Here is a 19,020-nt window from a genome sequence, read left to right as displayed (position 1 = left end):
TAATTTTAAAAACCTTTAAAATGTGCACAGTGCTTTTCAAAGGGACTTTCTAAGTATGCATTTGCACATACATTTATGGTAAATTGATGTAAAGAAATGAGAACTAATTTGATACGACAGGGGGAGATAGCATCCTTTCAGCAATGCTGGGCTGTTACCTTGACACTCTCCAGTGAATCTTTCAGCTGCTGCTCATTACCAGGGTCAAGTTCTACTCCCACAATGCTCTCTGCTTCTTCTAGCCAGCAGATATATTCATTCAAGTCTTCCTGTAATTTTGAAAGAATATTCTTCTCCTCCTCTAACCTGTCATGGGTAGAATAATGAAGATTACTGCATCGTATTTGGGAATTACGACTGTCTGCAATTGTATTTCCACAATCAGTCCTTCAGTCTCTATTTGTACTGTTGGAAAATTTACTATATTTTTTATAAAATCAGACAAGCAACAATCATGGGCCTTTGCTAAACATTGAGGAGTAATCGCAGAGCAAAAAGTATTTATACAACTGTGCTTATTCGGGCTACTGTTGGCAGAATTTACTGCAATGCTTCCGCACTGTGTCATGTTCATGTGTCATGTTCATCAGGAAGGGGTTATATCACATTAATAGATACAGCATACTAAATCTGGTTGACCTTGCATTTTTTGATGTCAGATATTGGCCCAGCATTAACCTATACTTTGTACCACTGCATTGCACATCTATATTCTCTCATTACAAATTGTCTGTTCACCTGTGTAATCCACTCACAGAAAAGTATATGACAGATACAAAATAGTATAAATAACAAATACTTGGTTAATAAGATGTACAAAAAAAAACCCTCATGGATTTTGGGCTTGTATATGGATTAGTAATGGAAATAGAATTGAACAGTTGTAACTTGTAATACATTGTAATACTAGTAATGCCATTTGTTTATCATACTGTGGCTAAGACTGATGAATGTTATAGATGAGGACTGACATCTCATCAAGTTCCCAAGAGTAGATCATTCAGTCTTACATAGCAAATCAATGATGATATGTTTATATGTTCAGTTATTTCCAATTTTTAGTAATACAGTAGAATTATGATAATAAAATTGCCTTCATAATTTCTTTGTTAAAAGGTTAAATCGAAACACTCTGATACTAAATTTGCCAGCCTTGTTTTGATGAACTGCATCAGTTCCTAGCCAGACCACTACTTCCAATAAGATCACACTAATTTATCCAAAACCCATGTTTTAAATTTCTTACAGACTCTTGGGATGCACCCTCAGCACAATTTCCATGATGTATACACCAGTGTCGTCAGGTGCTGAGACAGATCTTGCTTTTTCCTCTTCCCATCTTCTCCTGGCCTGTTGTTTCATAGCCTCTGGTGGGCCTGCAGTACACATGCCAACCTACAGAATTCGGAAGAGCTGATAGCTTCCAAAAATACTGATGCAGCTTCAAACAAAAGCTGACAACTCAAAAAATAATGTACAGTTGAAAATTCAGCGCTGAACAAAGGCCTATGACCAAGGCCACTTCTTAAAGGCAACTGAATTAGTTATAATCAATTTTATTACAATGGATTTCAGTCTTTATTACTGTTTTGGGATCACATTCTGCAATTCTGTTTCTTTTTCTGTGAAGTCCAATTACTTCATGACTGACACATGAAAAAGTACTTTCTATGGGAGTGAACTGGAAATGAACTTGTCATGACTTATACTGCAGTTATACCCAATATGCCATCTGTTTTACTAAACAGAAGAAAAAAATGAAGAACTTAAAAGTGCATTTTGTTTGCAGTGGTGGATTTATAAATTTTGGAAGGGGAAAGTGAGCTGTGTTTCTGCATCTTCTTATTTTCATCCCAGTGCACCTCTCTCTCAAGATCCATCTCCTTGACCAAGTTTTCAGTCACCCCTCCTAATTGCTCCCTTCCAACTCCAAGTTCATTATCTTGAAGATTATTTATGAAGCACCGTGGGCTATTTCTTAGATCAAAGTGATGATATAAATGCAAGTTGTTGTTGCCTTTGAATCTGGCGTAGACTGCTGGGATCAAAGTCTGCACATCACTGATTGTTGTGGTTTGACATGAAAGGATTCTGGATAGTCTCAAATTACTTCCCAATGGGTACAGGTCCACAGCACAATTTAATGGCAAATTAGCAACTCTCCTGAGGATAACATTAGAGTGCATTTGCACTACTGCCAGGGTTTTGTGCTTCTGCACCAGCCCATGACTTTAGTGAATGTAAATCGTGGGCCGGCAAGCACAGAAGCAGTAAACCTGTCCTACAAGTTTACCATCGGTGCAAAGAAGTTTCGACTTTGCAGTAACACTAAACGTGCGTAGTGTAAATCAGGTGCCAAGGCCCTGCAAGGATTCTCACTCTGCTATCTGATGTCAGGTCAGAGCTTTATCCAGATTAGGGCTGTATTTACATTATACCTGTAAGCATCGGTGTGAAGCAAAATTACTTCACACCAACAAGGCACGTTATTAAGGCAGCACACAGGAAGCCCCACGTTACAATTAGCTTGTGGAGGAGCCACAAGAGACTCAGTGTACTTTAGTATAATCCCCTTAATTGTATTATAGTGCAGCCGGGGACTGCACCTTTAAACTGATTGTTACCTTTACAGTGTGTGTTTGCCTTTATCCTGCATGATGACGTCATGACGCCGATCACGTGACCGCCAGTGGCACGAAGAACGTGGGGACGTCATGACGTCAGCTTAGAGAACTTTCCAGCAGTCTTCGACTACCTGGCATCTTGAACGAACGTGTTTTGATTTCCTCCTTGTAACATCCAGCAAACTTCGTTGTTATTAAATTCCAGTCTTTTAATCCATCGAGTTGAGCTGAATTATTTAGTTAGGAACCTCCATTCCTACAAGCTCATGCTATAGCTGAGTGCGGACTGTTGCTATTTCGTTTCAAAAGTGAACCTTTTATTCATCAGCACTGACATCTCCTTCCCACCACCTACAAACACAAAACTTCACCAGAAATGTGAAAAGTTAAATGGAGAAAATGAACATCTGAAAATACTTACCGGGTAGAACTACCTTAGGGAGATCAAATTACATAATAAACCAGATGAGAGACGTGGTTTTCACTTCATACTACTTCAAAGACTTTCAATGTAACAGGCTATTTTCAAGTTCATAAGAAAAATTTTACTTTTGACCAAATGCACATTCAGATGTGCCGGTCACTTTAAGGAATTGCTACCATATATTTAGTGGCACATTTCTGGTTTTTGTCCATTCTGTGCATGCATGAAGATATTTTTATAAGTAACAGACCAAAATCAATTTCCCCACTAAAGTATCTGCTCGAGTACCTTATTGCTATTCAAGCCTTCAAAGGGTTGAGAAACCAATGGGCCAGATTTTCTGACCCCCACGGGTGCGTACGAGGCGTGTACACACCTGTAGGGGCCTCTCAAGTGCCGGTTTCAAGCATGTGAAATGCATGCGCTAAAACCCAGCACTTGCGATCTGTCAAGAATTCTATTGACAGATTCACCTGCCCAGGAGATGAGCCTCTGTGGGTGGAGAGTTCCGCTTTCTGCACAACCTCAGCCCGCTGAAAACTTAAAAAAATCTTACACCTGGTGAAAGCATGTGTAAGGCCTGCTTTGACCAGCATAAGAGTTTAAAAAAATTAAAAAATATGTTATTTTTGTACACTCATTTATAATTTAAAAATACTTTAAAGTTTATTTTTAGCCCCGTAAAAAACTTGAATAATTTTTTACAAAAAATTTAATTTGTTTAAAATATTTAATTTAATGTAATTTTAACTAATTTTAAATACGTGATTTAAAAAAAATGTATTTAATGTTTAACTTTTTTAAGTGATCCCCATTCATACTTTTGACAGATCCGTACGTAGAGACCTGTCAAAAGTGTGAAGGGGGATTCCCTTCTTTGATTAGTTCCCCATGGCCTACGTGATCCCAGTGACGCTTGCGAACCGCCTGCGCCCCTGGGATACCTGGGCCTCTGCGGGCGCGGACCAGGAGGCCCAGGAGCGGAAGTCTCGGAACCTCGGGAGCCCTCAGGTAAGTGCATAGATTTTTCCAGATCGGAGGCATCCACCCGCAGGAAATCTCCGATTGGAAAATCTGGCCCATGATTCAGTGACAAAGAAACTGGCTATACATTTGTGCTCAAAATTCCTTCAGTTTTACCAAAGATGTGAAATACCAACATAGCCCAACTCATGAGGGTACTCTGATTCATGCTCAAATATCCAAATCAAGTTTTAAAAGATGGTTGGAACCCAATCAGAGCACTGGATTCCAGTACCCGTTCCCAGGGGAACCAGCAGCATTTGGATTTATAATTTATTTTCGTGCAGTTTTATGGAAGAAAACATTCAAACCAATGCTAATTGTTCCTTCCTTTATTCTCGTCGGATTGGTGGCACATCAATACACTCATTAACATGAGATATTTTATGTTGGCTACATAAAGACAGGCTTTCCCAGTTATTGGGAACTTTTAAGGGAATATCAAATTAAATAGTTTGATGGTAAAAGCCACAGTTATAATTTTTTTTTTTTTATTGAGAAACGAAAGGACTTGCATGGCACTATCATGTCTTTCAGAAAGATCTCAAAGCACTTCAGATACATTGAATTATTTTAAAGTACAGTCACTGTTCTTATGCAAGCAAAACACAGCAGCAAGATACCACTAGTATGATGAGTGACCAATTCATTTTTATTTGCTGGTGGTGTTTAAGGGAGCAATGCAATCTTTAATATTCATAATGGCAGATCAGGCCTTGGTTTAACATAGCTATAGCTGAGTGCTGACTGTTGATACTGGGTATCAAAAACCATTATGATATTAATGATGCCTATGAGGTTCAAAGTGTACAAAACTGAATCAACAGTATGTCCCCTGAATCAAAACAGAGAAATAAAACCTACGGTTTGGGGTAGACATGGCCCTTAAGTGCAAATTTAATTTACTTACATGTTATAGATCAGTTTGCAAAGTACCCTGTACAGAAAGGATGAATGATTTTTCCTTTCACCAATACCAACACATAATTTATCAGTTAACATAGAAGATAGGAGCAGGAGTAGGCCATTCGGCCCCTCGAGCCTGCTCCGCCATTCAATGAGATCATGGCTGATCATCCAAATTCAGTACCCTGTCCCTGCTTTCTCCCCATATCCCTTGATCCCTTTAGCCTTAAGAAATATATCCAACTCCTTCTTGAATATATTTAATGAATTGGCCTCTACTGCCTTCTGTGGTAGAGAATTCCACAGGTTCACCACTCTCTGGATGAAGAAGTTCCTCCTCATCTCTGTCCTAAATGGCTTACCCCTTATCCTTGGACTGTGACCCCTGGCTCTGGACTCCCCGACCATCAGGAACATCCTTCCTGCATCTAGTCTGTCCAGTCCTGTCAGAATTTTGTAAGTTTCAATGAGATCCCCTCTCATTCTTCTAAACTCCAACGAGTATAAGCCCAATCGACCCAATCTCTCCTCATACATCATTCCTGCCATCCCAGGTATCAGCCTGGTGAATCTTCGCTGCACTCCCTCAATGGTAACAACATCCTTCCTCAGATACGGCAACCAAAACTGCACACAATACTCAAGATGTGGTCTCACCAAGGCCCTGTACAACTGCAGCAAGACTTCTTTGTTCCTGTACTCAAACCCTCTCGCTACGAAGGACAACATACCATTTGCCTTCTTAACCACCTGCTGCACCTGCATGCTTACCTTCAGCGACTGGTGCACAAGGACACCCAGGTCTCGTTGCACTTCCCCTTCTCCCAATCTATTGCCATTCAGATAATAGTCTGCCTTCCTGCTTTTGACACCAAAGTGGATAAACTCGCATTTATCCACGTTATATTGCATCTGCCATGCTTCTGCCCAATCACCCAACCTGTCCAAATCATACTGGAGTTTCTCGGCATCCTCCTCACAGTACACACGCCCACCCAGCTTTGTGTCGTCTGCAAACTTGGAGATATTACATCTAGTTCCCTCGTCTAGATCATTAATATATATTGTGAATAGCTGGGGTCCAAGGACCGATCCCTGCGGTACCCCACTAGTCACTGCCTGCCACTCGGAAAAAGACCCGTTTATTCCAACTCTTTGCTTTGTCTGCCAACCAGTTCTCGATCCAAGTCAATACCTTGCCCCCAATCCCATGTGCCTTAACTTTACACACTAATCTCTTATGCGGGGCCTTATCAAAAGCCTTCTGAAAGTCCAAATACACCACATCCACTGGTTCTCCCTTATCTATTTTACCAGTTACATCCTCAAAAAATTCCAGTAGATTAGTCAAGCACGATTTACCTTTTGTAAATCCATGTTGACTTTGTCCGATCCTGTCACTGTTTTCCAAGTGCTCTGCTATTACATCTTTTATAATGGACTCTAGCATTTTCCCCACTACCGATGTCAGGCTTACCGGTCTGTAATTCCCCGTTTTCTCTCTACCACCTTTTTTGAATAGTGGGGTAACATTAGCTACCCTCCAATCCATGGGTACTGTTCCAGATTCTGTCGAATGTTGGAAGATGATCAGCAATGCATCTACTATTTCTAGGGCCACTTCCTTAAGTTCCCTAGGATGTAGATTATCAGGCCCTGAGGATTTATCGGCCTTCAATCCCGTCAATTTCCCTAACACCATTTCCCTACAAATACTGATTTCTTTCAGTTCCTCCCTGTCATCAGACCCTATGTTCCCCGACATCTCTGGGAGGTTATTTGTGTCCTCCTTTGTGAAGACAGAACCAAAATATGTATTTAATTGGTCAGCCATTTCTTTGTTCCCCATTATAAATTCCCCTGATTCTGACTGCAAGGGACCTACGCTTGACTTCACCAATCATTTTCTCCTCACATACCTATAAAAGCTTTTACAGTCAGTTTTTATGTTCCCTGCAAGCTTACTCTCATACTCTACTTTCCCCTTCTTAATTATCATTATCTATTTTCCCATATGATGATTTTAGAATTTCTTTATATTATCTCTAGACAGAGGAATAGTAAATAGGTTGTTGCCCATTTCACCACTAGGGTACTGACCACAATCAACCCGATGAGTTTTTTACAATGCAACTGCAGTTTTAATGTGAATGTGGTATTTGCCCGGATATTGCAGTCAGCGGTGAATGAACGGCACTCCGTTCATTACATTTACACTTGCCCACAGACTTTCTGTGGGCTTTTGCACTGGAACTTGCGGTTATTAGGAAGGAAAAACAGCCCGACGCCCTCGGCAAAGAATCTGGGACCTGTGAAGAGGGCAAGCAACAATATGTTTTCTTAACCAATCAGATTGAAGAATTCTTACTGATATATGCAGAGTCTGAAGCAGGAAGTGCAAGTGAGAGTAGCTAATTCAATGCCAAATTCATAGCACCGGCTACGGACATGGCAACAGCCTAGTCGACCCTGCAAAGTCCTCCTCACCAACATCTGGGGACTTGTGCCAAAATTGCGAGAGCTGTCCCACAGACTAGTCAAGCAACAGCCTGATATAGTCATACTCACAGAATCATACCTTTCAGCCAATGTCCCAAACTCCTCCATCACCATCCCTGGGTATGTCCTGTCCCACCGGCAGGACAGACCCACTAGGGGTGGCGGGACAGTGGTATACAGTCGGGAAGGAGTGGCCCTGGGAGTCCTCAACATTGAATCCAGACCCAATGAAGTCTCATGGCTTCAGATCAAGCATGGGCAAGGAGTCCACATCACGGAAGACCTCTCCTGGTCCCTCAATACCTCCTCTCTGGTGAAGAAGGCCCAGCAGCACCTATATTTCCTAAGGAGGCTGAAGGGATGTAACCTGTCACCCCTGATCCTCTCTAACTTTTACCGCTGCACAATAGAGAGCATCCTGACAAACTGTATCACAGTATGGTATGGCAGCTGTAGCTTCTATGACCGGAAAGCCCTGCAGCAGGTAGTCAAAACTGCCCAACGCATTACCGGCACCCGGCTACCGACCATAGAGCACATATACCAGAAACGCTGTTTACGGAGGTCACGGTCCATCATCAAAGACCCTACCCACCCCAGCCACAGTCTGTTCGCCCTCCTGCCATCTGGGAGACGATACAGATGCATTCGCACCCGTACGACCAGATTTAGGAACAGCTTCTTTCCCAGGGCTGTCATCCTACTGAACTCCACAAATAAACTCTAAAGCCTGCACATCTGCCAATGCACTTTATTATGGTTATGTTTATGTTAATGTATTACAAGCCAAATGTATGTTGAATGTTTAAATGTCTTAATCTAAATGTACACTCTCGGGAGCCGCAAGCCTACATTTCGTTGTACTGCACTTGTGCACTAACAATGACAATAAAAGTTGATTTGATTTGATTTGATTTGATTTGAAACCTCCTGCTGATTACCATCTACCGCCCTCCCTCAGCTGATGAATCCATGTTGAACACCACTTGGAAGAAGCACTGAGAGTAGAAAGGGCACAGAATATACTCTGGGTGGGGGACTTCAATATCCATCACCAAGAGTGGCTCGGTAGCACTACTACTGACCAAGCTGGCCGAGTCCTGAAGGACATAGCTGCCAGTCTGGGCCTGCGACAGGTGGTGAGAGAACCAACACGAGGGAAAAATCTACTTGACCTCATCCTCACCAATCTACCTGTCGCAGATGCATCTGTCCATGACAGTATTGGTAGAAGTGACCACTGTACAGTCAGTCATTGTGGAGACGAAGTCCCGTCTTCACATTGAGGACACCCTCCATCGTGTTGTGTGGCACTACCACCATGCTAAATGGGCTAGATTCAGAACAAATCTATCAGCTCAAAACTGGGCATCAATGAGGCGCTGTGGTCCATCAACAGCAGTAGAATTGTATTCCACCACAATCTGTAATCTCTTGGCCCGGCATATCCCTCACTCTACCATTACCATCAAGTCAGGAGACCAACCCTGGTTCAATTACTAGTGCAGAAGAGCATGTCAGGAACAGCACCAGGAGTACCTAAATATGAGGTGCCAACCTGGGGAAGCTGCAGCACAGGACTACATGCATGCTAAAAAGCGGAAGCAGCATGCTATAGACAGGACTAAGCGATCCCACAATCAACGGGTCAGATCAAAGCTATGCAGTTCTGCCACATCCAGTCGTGAATGGTGGTGGACCATTAAACAACTAACGGGAGGAGGAGCCTCCATGAATATCCCCATCCTCAATGATGGTGGAGCCCAGCACGATAGTGCAAAAGACAAGGCAGAAGCGTTTGCAACCATCTTCAGCCAGAAGTGCCGAGTGGATGATCAATATCGGCCTACTCCTGAGGTCCCCACCATCACAGAAGCTAGTCTTCAGCCAATTCGATTCACTCCACGTGATATGGCAATAGTGCAGGGTAGCAATACGGGTAATGATAACCAGAATGTGACAGAACGTACGAACATAAGTGTACACCAGCAAATAGTTTGAGAGTAGGTAAAAATCATATAAAGAAAAAATTTAAAGCTCTTTATCTGAATGCACGCAGCATTCATAACAAGATAGATGAGTTGACGGCACAAATAGAAATCAATGGGTATGATCTGATAGCCATTACAGAAATGTGGTTGCAAGGGAAAGTCATCACAAGAATCCTCCTCAATTGCCTTCTCCCAGTGGCTGAAGAGCTCCTCCTAGCGTCACCATGCGGATTCCGCCCACTAAGGGGCACAATGGACATGATCTTCACCGCGCGTCAACGACAAGGGAAATGCAGGGAACAGCACCAACCGCTGTACATGGCCTTCTTTGACCTCACAAAGGCATTCGACACCGTTAACTGTGAGGGATTATGGAGTGTCCTCCTCAAATTCAGCTGCCCTCAAAAGTTTGTCACCATCCTCCGCCTGCTTCACGATGACATGTAAGCCATGATCCTGACCAACGGATCCACCACAGACCCAATTCACGTCAACAAGGGCAGACGTCGATAACGAAGTCCAACACCGCCTTCAGTGTGCCAGTGCAGCCTTCGGTCGCCTGAGGAAGAGAGTGTTTGAAGACCAGGACCTCAAACCCAGCACCAAGTTCATGGTCTACAGAGCAGCTGTGATACCCGCCCTCCAGTATGCCTCAGAGACATGGACCATGCACCTCAAAGCACTGGAGAGGTACCACCAACGCTGCCGCCGCAAGATCCTGCTAAATTTATTGGCAGGATAGGCGCACCAGTGTCAGTGTTCTCACTCAGGCCAACATCCCCAGCATTGAAGCTTTGACCACGCTCGATCAGCTCCAATGGACGGGTCACATCGTCTGCATGCCCGATACGAGACTCCCAAAACAAGCGCTCTACTCGGAGCTCCGACACGGCAAGAGAGCCCCAGGTGGGCAGAGGAAGTGGTTCAAGGACACCCTCAAAGCCTCCTTGAAAAAGTGCAACATCCCCACCAACACCTGGGAATCCCTGGCCCAAGACCGCACAAAATGGAGGAGAAGCATCCGGGAAGGCGCCGAACACCTCGAGTCTTTTCGCTGGGAGCAAGCGGAAGCCAAGCGTAAACAACGGAAGGAGTGCACGTCAACCCAAGCACCCCACCCACCCGCCCCTTCAACCACCGTCTGCCCCACCTGTGACAGAGATTGTAGGTCCCGCGTTGGACTCATCAGTCACCTGAGAACTCATTTTTAGTGTGGAAGCAAGTCATCCTCGGTTCCGAGGGACTGCCTAAGAAGAAGTGGTTGCAAGGTGACCAAGGCTGGGAACTCAATATTCAGGGGTATTTGACATTTTGGAAGGATAGGTAGAAAGGAAAAGGAGGTGGGGTAGCTCTGTTGATAAAGGATGAGATCAGTGCAGTGGTGAGAAATGATATTGGCTCAGAAGATCAGGATGTAGAATCAGTTTGGGTGGACATAAGAAATAGTAAGGGAAAGAAGTCACTGGTGGTAGTAGTCTATAGGGCCCCTAACAGTAGCTACTCTGTACGACAGAGTATAAAATCAAGAAATAATAGGGGTTTGTAAGACAGGTACTGCAATAATCATGGGCGATTTTAATCTTCATATAGATTAGACAAATCAAATTGGCAAGGGTAGCCTTAAGGACGAGTTCATAGAATGCATTTGGGATGGTTTCTTCGAATACATTGTGGAATCAACCAGGGAGAAGGCTATTTTAGATCTGGTAATGTGTAATGAGACAGGATTAATTAATGATCTCATAGTAAAGGATCCTCTAGGGAAGAGTGATCATAGCATGATAGAATTTCAAATTCAGTTTGAGGGTGAGAAACTTGGGTCTGAAACGAGTGTCCTAAACTTAAATAAAGGCAATTACAAAGGTATGAAAACAGAGGTGGCTAAAGTAGACTGGGAAAATAGATTAAAGGGGAAGACGGTAGATAAGGAGATATTTCATAACTCTCAGCAAAGGTTTATTCCAGTGAGAAAGAAAGACTATGAGAAGGATGAACCATCCGTGGCTAACTAAGGAATTTAAGGATGGTATTAAATTGAAAGAAAAGGCATACAATGTTGCGAAGATTAGTGGTAGGCCAGAGGATTGGGAAAGTTTTAGAAACCAGCAAAGGGTGACTAAAAAAATAATAAAGAGGGAGAAGATAGATTATGAAAGTAAACTAGCAAAAAATATAAAAACAGACAGTAAGAGCTTCTACAGGCATATAAAAAGGAAGAGGGTAGCTAAAGTAAACGTTGGTCCCCTAGAGGATGGGACTGGGTAATTAATAATGGGAAACAGAGAAATGGCAGAGATTTTGAACAAATAAAAGTATCCCAATAATAATTGATAATCAAGGGGCTATAGGGAGGGAGGAACTTAAAACAATGGCTATCACTAGACAAAAAGTACAAGACAAACTAATGGGACTAAAGGCTGACAAGTCCCCTGGACCTAATGGCCTACATCCTAGGGTCTTAAAAGTGGCTCCAGAGATAGTGGATGCGTTGGTTATAATCTACCAAAATTTCCTGGATTCTGGAGAGGTCCCAGCAGATTGGAAAACCGCAAATGTAACGCCCCTATTCAAGAAAGGAGGGAGGCAAAAAGCAGGAAAATGCTGGAATCCATTATTAAGGAAGTAATAGCAGAGTCAACATGGTTTTATGAAAGGGAAATCGTGTTTGACAAATTTACTAGCGTTCTTTGAGGATGTAACAAGCAGCGTGGATAAAGGGGAACCTGTAGATGTAGTGTATTTGGATTTCCAGAAGGCATTCGATAATGTGCCACATAAAAGGTTACTACACAAGATAAGAGCTCACGGGGTTGGGGGTAATATATTAGCATGGATAGAGGATTGGCTAACTAACAGAAAACAAAGAGTCGGGATAAATGGGTCATTTTCAGGTGGCAAACTGTAATTAGTGGGGTGCCACAGGGATCAGTGCTGGGACCTCAAATATTTACAATCTATATTAATGACTTGCATGAAGGGTTCGTGTGTACTGTAGCCAAATTTGCTGATGATACAAAGATAGGTGGGAAAGCAAGTTGTGAGGAGGACACAAAGAGCCTGCAAAGGGATTTCGATAAGTTAAGTGAGTGGGCAAAAATTTGGCAGATGAAGTATAATGTGGGAAAATGTGAGGTCATCCACTTTGGTAGGAAAAATAAAACAAAATTATTTAAATGGAGGGAGACTACATAATGCTGTTGTACAGAGGGATCTGGGGGTCCTCGTACATGAAACACAAAAAGTTAGCACGCAGGTACAGCAAGTAATTAGGAAGGCAAATGGAATGTTGGCCTTTATTGCATGGGGGATGGAGTATAAAAGTAGGGAAGCCTTGCAAAGTCCAGGCCAGTATGTCTGAATGTTTAACAAACAAACAAAAAGGTTGGCGAGCACTTTTTGATAATACTATGCTTTTAAGGCACCTTTCCAACGTCATACCAATAGTTCCTTTTAAAAAAAGCAATGTTTTCAATGCTACAGTCTTATTTAAACTTTGAGACCTAGGAATGTATATACAGCATTGTGCTGACTTGTGCTGTGTTGTGAACTAATATATTCCTGATGAAGAAAGTCACCAGAATCACACAAAATCACAGCCTTGGAATTTGACACAGAAATGAACACGGTCCACAGAACCTGTTTTCTTGCAGATTCGCAGAGAATAACATTGAAAGATGGGCTTTTTGCAGTGACAGTGATTGCGGTGCTGCCTGTAGGCTATTTTCAGCACTGTTTTTTTTACCGCAATTAAATTCAGGATACTTTCCACATTCTCCCATCACACAGTGTGATGTGATATGATGGAATTATACAATTCTGTACAGAACACATCAAGTTTTACATAAAGCTATTTATAACTGATCAGATGTGGAGAGAGAAGTGCACCACTTCTCTGATGTTTACACTATTACAATTATTTTCACTGACATATTTTAATCAGCTATGATTTCATTTGATTATGCAGCATTATGTAATCCTTTAGGCTTTCTAACAGATAGGAAAGAACAAGCTTGTCAGTGAGATAATATTACTGAAGAAATCTTGAAACAGGCCCTAATTAATACAATTTCAAAGAGTTCAGTCTTTTTTTGCTTTTCGGACGTCTTTTGCAATATCATCCAACCATGAAGTATTGAGGCACTATGTCAGAACAGAGCATACAGCTTGCCAAGATGCAATTTCAAGAATGCTTTAGATCTAATTTGGGGCCAACTCTGATCAGACCAATTCCCATTTAAAATTAACTCCTCGCCCCTTCTGAAAACCATTCCAATTCAGTGCAATGCAGCTATATAAAGGATTGAATGTATAAGAATAAACACTGCTTTAGGACCAACATTTCAGTTAAGAGTTATTTTTGGTTGCAGTTATATGATACTACTAGTCTGAGGCTGCATAAAGTATAAATTCACAATTGGCAACACCTGATTTATACTGCCTGGGTGGAATCACACCCTTGTGCCCAAGAGGGAGCCGTGCTCACAAGTGTTTACATGTTTGTGCAGAATTCCACATCTCCATGGGTAAATTTTGAACAATTTGAGAGCACAGCAAGCATGTCCTTCCTCAAAACATTAAGGCCTAGAAATTCAGTATAGCCACATTTGGGGCACTACAGCCGGGCGTTCACTAAATTTTGTGCCCGGCGCAACTTAGCGCCACCTTCGCCGATATTCAGTTGCATCGCCCCAAGAGGTTGCTGCTGCGCTAAAGCAGGCGATGCACGACTATCATAAGGCGCTAAGCCGGCGAGCCAGGGCGCTACCACCGAGGGCGGGCGCAGCGTAGGTGCGGCGAGTTGCTGATTGAAGGCAGACATGCTGGCGCCGGTCAGCTCTTAATGGGGGAGGGTGGATTTGTTTGGCTGCCACGCCCTGCACACTGCAGCCCTGAATCAAGGCCTGAACATAGCTGCTTCAACAGGTCAACACTCACGACTATGGAGGAGGCCAGGGAGCGAGCGCAGCGCTTCAGCGAGGGTGCCCTGAAGGTACTGGTTGGCGCAGTGGAGCGCAGGCGCCTTGTCCTCTTCCCTGATAGTGGCAGGAGGCCGCTGCCCAATGAGTATCGAAGAGCCTGGAGGGAGGTGGCAAACAGGGTGACCTCCAACAGCGTGGTTGGCAGGGCTCCTGTGCAATGCAGAAAAAAGTTCAACGACCTCACTCTGGTTGCCAGGGTGAGTACCCTTTCCAGTATCCTCCTCATCCCTGCATGTGCACCACACTTTATGGCCAAAGGGACCTGAAAGCCCTAATGCCCAGCCCTCATCCAGCAGCTATGGGACTGTCATGAAAATCACTTGCACATTCAGGACTTTACACACTGTCAGGGCTATTCCACCATGGGAGGCAGTGCAGGCAAGATGAGGGCTTCACACTGTCAGGGCTATTCCACCATGGGAGGCAGTGCAGGCAAGATGAGGGCTTCACACTGTCAGGGCTATTCCACCATGGGAGGCAGTGCAGGCAAGATTAGGGCTTCACACTGTCAGGGCTATTCCACCATGGGAGGCAGTGCAGGCAAGATTAGGGCTTCACACTGTCAGGGCTATTCCACCATGGGAGGCAGTGCAGGCAAGATGAGGGCTTCACACTGTCAGGGCTATTCCACCATGGGAGGCAGTGCAGGCAAGATTAGGGCTTCACACTGTCAGGGCTATTCCACCATGGGAGGCAGTGCAGGCAAGATCAGGGCTTCACACTGTCAGGGCTATCCCACCATGGGAGGCAGTGCAGGCAAGATCAGGGCTTGACACTGTACTTAGAGGCCGTCCTTTTCTCTTGCAGGGCAAGCTGGCCCACAACCGAAGGCAGCAGCGACAGACCGGGGGAGGCCGTCCTGACCTCAAGCAGCTCAGCAACCTGGAGCAGCGCGTGGAGCGCATTATGGCAGGCCGGCTGATTGGCCCCGTCGCGAGTGGAGATGCCGACCCTGTTCTGGGCCCCAATGGTAAGGGCATCACCTTTTTGACCTCTCTCTTTCCACTTGCGCCTCACACCAGCATCCTTTGCCACTATCAAACCAATGCAGTGCATAGCAGCACTCATGCCTCCCTCGCTGCCGCCCTGTCCTCACTCTAAAGCAACTCTTGTGCCTCCCTGCTTTCAAATGGTGAATCGCCAGGTGAGGAGGCGGGCCCTCAAGCTGGCACTGTTTGATTCTGAAATCGAGGAGGAGGAAGAGGAAGCCGGCTCATCAGTGACACCCTCAGCCGAGGCAGCCCATGGCCATGATGGGGACACGTCTTCCCTGGAGGGGAGCAGGGGGGAAGGGTCTGAGGAGAGTGAAGCTCCGGGGCCCAGCGGGCTGCAGCAACGCGGGAGGGGTGGGGAAGCTCGGTGGCCTTCTCCCCGGAGGGTGAGTGTGGCCGCTAGTCCTGCTACGGCGAGTGCAGAGGAGGTGTGGCTCCTTGCTGAAATGGGCGCTCAGGCTGAGCGCAGGCTCACTGAGCTCATGGCTGCAGTGGCAAGGATGCCTGACTCCATAGAGTCACTGGCAAGGAGTGTACAGGAATTCGGGGCAGCACAGGCCAGGATTCTGCAGGACTTCGCGGCACCACAGGCTAGGAGTCAGCAGGACTTCGCTGCATCACAGGCGGCTTTCAGCCAAGTGCTCAGTTGTGCCGTGCATTCACTGGCTGGTGTGATGCAGACACAGACCAGGGCCACATGGGCACTAACTGCTGCCACCCTTGCTGGTTCGGCCAGGCATCGCCGGGGCACTCGCCGCGCCGCAGCAGCCCAACAGTCTGTGCTTCAGCAGATTGCTGCGCATGCTGCAGTGCTGGCCCGTGCGAGTGCCAGTGTATCAGCTGACCAGGGAGGCCCGTGCTCTGTCAGGTTGGCAGCATTCCTGCAGCCAACACCGTCACTCCTCCACTGCAGCTGCCACCACCCATAGGACAGACTGCTGCCACCCAAGCAGAGTTGGAGCAGTCAGCAGCCGGCCCCTCCAGGCCCAGAGCTGGTCCAGGCCGACCCCCAAGGGCATCTGCCGTCTCACCATCTGACCCTCAGCAGCCTTCCCCCAGCCTTGCTGCAGCCACTGGGGTCCCATTGAGGAGGAGCTGTAGGGCGGGAAGGGGCCACTCGCGGAAGCGAGACGGATCACCCTCGCAGGGGAAAAAGTAGAAGGTGTGGCCAAATGATTTTTTTATATATGAGGCCGAGAGGGTTTTTTTTTTTTTTTTACATATGAAGGCCGAGACTGTTGTGTTCTTTTATATATGAAGGCCGAGACTGTTGTGTTCTTTTATATAAGGCCGAGACTGTTGTGTTCTTTTATATATGAAGGCCGAGACTGTTGTGTTTGTTTTTTATAAAGGCCGAGGATCATGGTCAGTTTTGTTTAACTGCTTTTTGCATTTTCTGGAGGTTGTGAGAGCCAGTTATGTCTCTGACTGTTTTTTGGGGGGTTTCTCTGAATTAGTTTGTCATGCGGGAGGGGCACAGAGTTTGCACAGTAAAACATTTTCTTTAATCGCATTGTCCATGTTTGCTTTTGGAAGTATTTGTTGCCTTGACTGGCTGAGAGCTTGCGGAGCGGCTACACTCATCTTCTTTCATTGGCACAAGCCATTCCAAGAGGGGGGCCTAGAACCGAGTTGCAATAAGCCGCCGACGGACGGCCCTTGCACTTTGTGCCTCCCTCCCGTGTTGGTCCTCCTCCTCCTCCTCTGGTGGTTCTCCAATGTCTGCTGGCAGTGGCTGAGTCCTGAGGATAGCCAGTCTGTGCAGCATGCAGCACACTACAACGAAATGGGAGACTCACTCAGGCGAGTACTGTAGGGCTCCCCCGGAACAATCCAGACAGTGGAACCGTTACTTGAGCATGCCGATTGTGTGCTCAATGATGTTCCTGGTTGCTTGATGGCTGTCATTGTATCGCTCTTCAGCAGGGGTGCTGGGCGCATGGAGCGGGGTCATCAGCCAGGTGCACAAAGGATAGCCTTTGTCCCCGAGAAGCCATCCTCATGGGTGAGCCTGGGCTTCGAAAATGTCTGCCACAGAAGTCTGGCGCACGATGAAGGCATCGTGGCTGCTGCCTGGAAAGCGGGCATTGACAGCTAGTATGAGCTGCCTGTGGTCACACACCAACTGCACGTTGAGCGAATGGTAGCCCTTCCGGTTGCGGTAATCCTTGGCATTCTGTAGAGGTGCTCGCAAAGCCACATGCGTGCAGTCAATGGCGCCCTGCACCATGGGGAAGCCCACTATTGCTGCAAATCCCATTGCACGCTCTTGCTGCTTGTCCAGGGTCATGGGGAAGGAGATGAACTGACGTCTTCTTCTGAAAAGGGCATTGGTCACCTGGCGGATGCAGCAATGTACCGCAAACTGGGATATGTTGGCAATGTCCCCAGTAGCGGATTGGAAGGAGCCGGTGGCATAGAAGTTGAGAGCCACCATCACCTTCACTGCCACCGACAGAGACGTCCTGCTCCTCAGCTGTGGCTGCAGATCTCTGCGAAGCAGGTGGCAGATCTCAGTGACCACCTCCCTTCTGAATCGCAGCCTCCAAACACACTGCTTCTCAGACATGTTCAGATATGAGAACTGCTGGTGGTATAGCCTGGGTGGGTAAGGCCTCCTGTGCCGACGCCTGTTGGCCCTTCTCCGTCTGGCCATGACTGGCACTCTCTCATGGCGTCTCTGAGCTCTTTGAATGCAATGCAGTAAGCCAATGTTTTCACCCATTGCAGCCCCCATTATATGTTTCGAATCAAGGCTATGGCACTGAAAGTTAAATCCAAGTGCAAAGCTCCGACCTGAAGCCAAAAGTACCTGTGCGAGCGTTGAGTCAAACCAGAAAGCTCTCTCCCTTTGTCTCTCTCCAAATAGCCATCTCTCACAAAGAAGGAGTGGAACAAAATGGCTGCCACTTATACTGCAGGAGGAGTCCCCTTTAATTAGCGCCCCCCCGCGCCCCACAGCGACTGGGAACTGTTTCCCTCTACCAGTCGCTGGGGGCGCCAGGTGCACATAAGGGCGGCGCCACTGAAGTTCTGGTTCGGGGTGCACCAAGGGCGTTGCACCATGAAATGACGTCAGGATCTGCGCGCGCAGCTGAGCGGGCGCTGCGGTTTTGCGCCGCCACTAAATCTTAAGTAAAGTTCGCGAGAGGCGCAGATCGCGCCGTGCCCGGGCGCTAGCCGCTTAGCGCCCCACTTCCCCTCCTCCTAAGGCGCTAGCGGCTGGCGCTAACAACTGAATTTCTAGGCCTAAGGTGATTCTCTACTTCACTTTATGAAGTGCCTGTGAGGTTCAAGGGACCCCTGAAGAACTCTTAAACCCAACCTGTCTCTACACTGGAGTTCTACTCCACGTAATGTGGAGCCCAAGCAATGAGACAGAGCCTCCTTAAGGGGGGTCTCACACTTCTGTGTAAACTCAGGACTCGACTCTGGAGTTATACTGTCACTTTTATGTCACTATGAAGTAGCAATGGAAGAAACGGCAGCATAAGAGGACTTTAAGATCAATCTTCCATCCTCCTTTTCATGGAGTCTTGAATATCTCGCTTTGACAATGAGCAATGCAGCAGGCAGCTTTTT

General features: G+C 45.9%; 1 protein-coding gene across 8 annotated transcripts in view; it reads right to left on the bottom strand.

The window, feature by feature from the left end:
* The window catches only part of dmd (dystrophin), a 2,562,635-nt gene that overhangs the window by 815,510 nt on the left and 1,728,105 nt on the right, over positions 1 to 19,020 (bottom strand). For all 8 annotated transcript variants that reach the window (XM_086007360.1, XM_086007362.1, XM_086007361.1 and 5 more), the window contains one exon: positions 159 to 306. In XM_086007360.1, the coding sequence (XP_085863486.1) occupies positions 159 to 306 (148 nt within the window). The remainder of the gene's footprint in view (positions 1 to 158; positions 307 to 19,020) is intronic.

This window comes from Somniosus microcephalus, chromosome 14 (assembly GCF_052327205.1).
Source record: "Somniosus microcephalus isolate GS21.2 chromosome 14, FLI_Smic_1.0, whole genome shotgun sequence".
Taxonomy (NCBI): domain Eukaryota; kingdom Metazoa; phylum Chordata; class Chondrichthyes; order Squaliformes; family Somniosidae; genus Somniosus; species Somniosus microcephalus.
The sequence above is the reverse complement of the archived record's forward strand: the minus strand, read 5'-3'. Positions and strand labels throughout refer to the sequence as shown.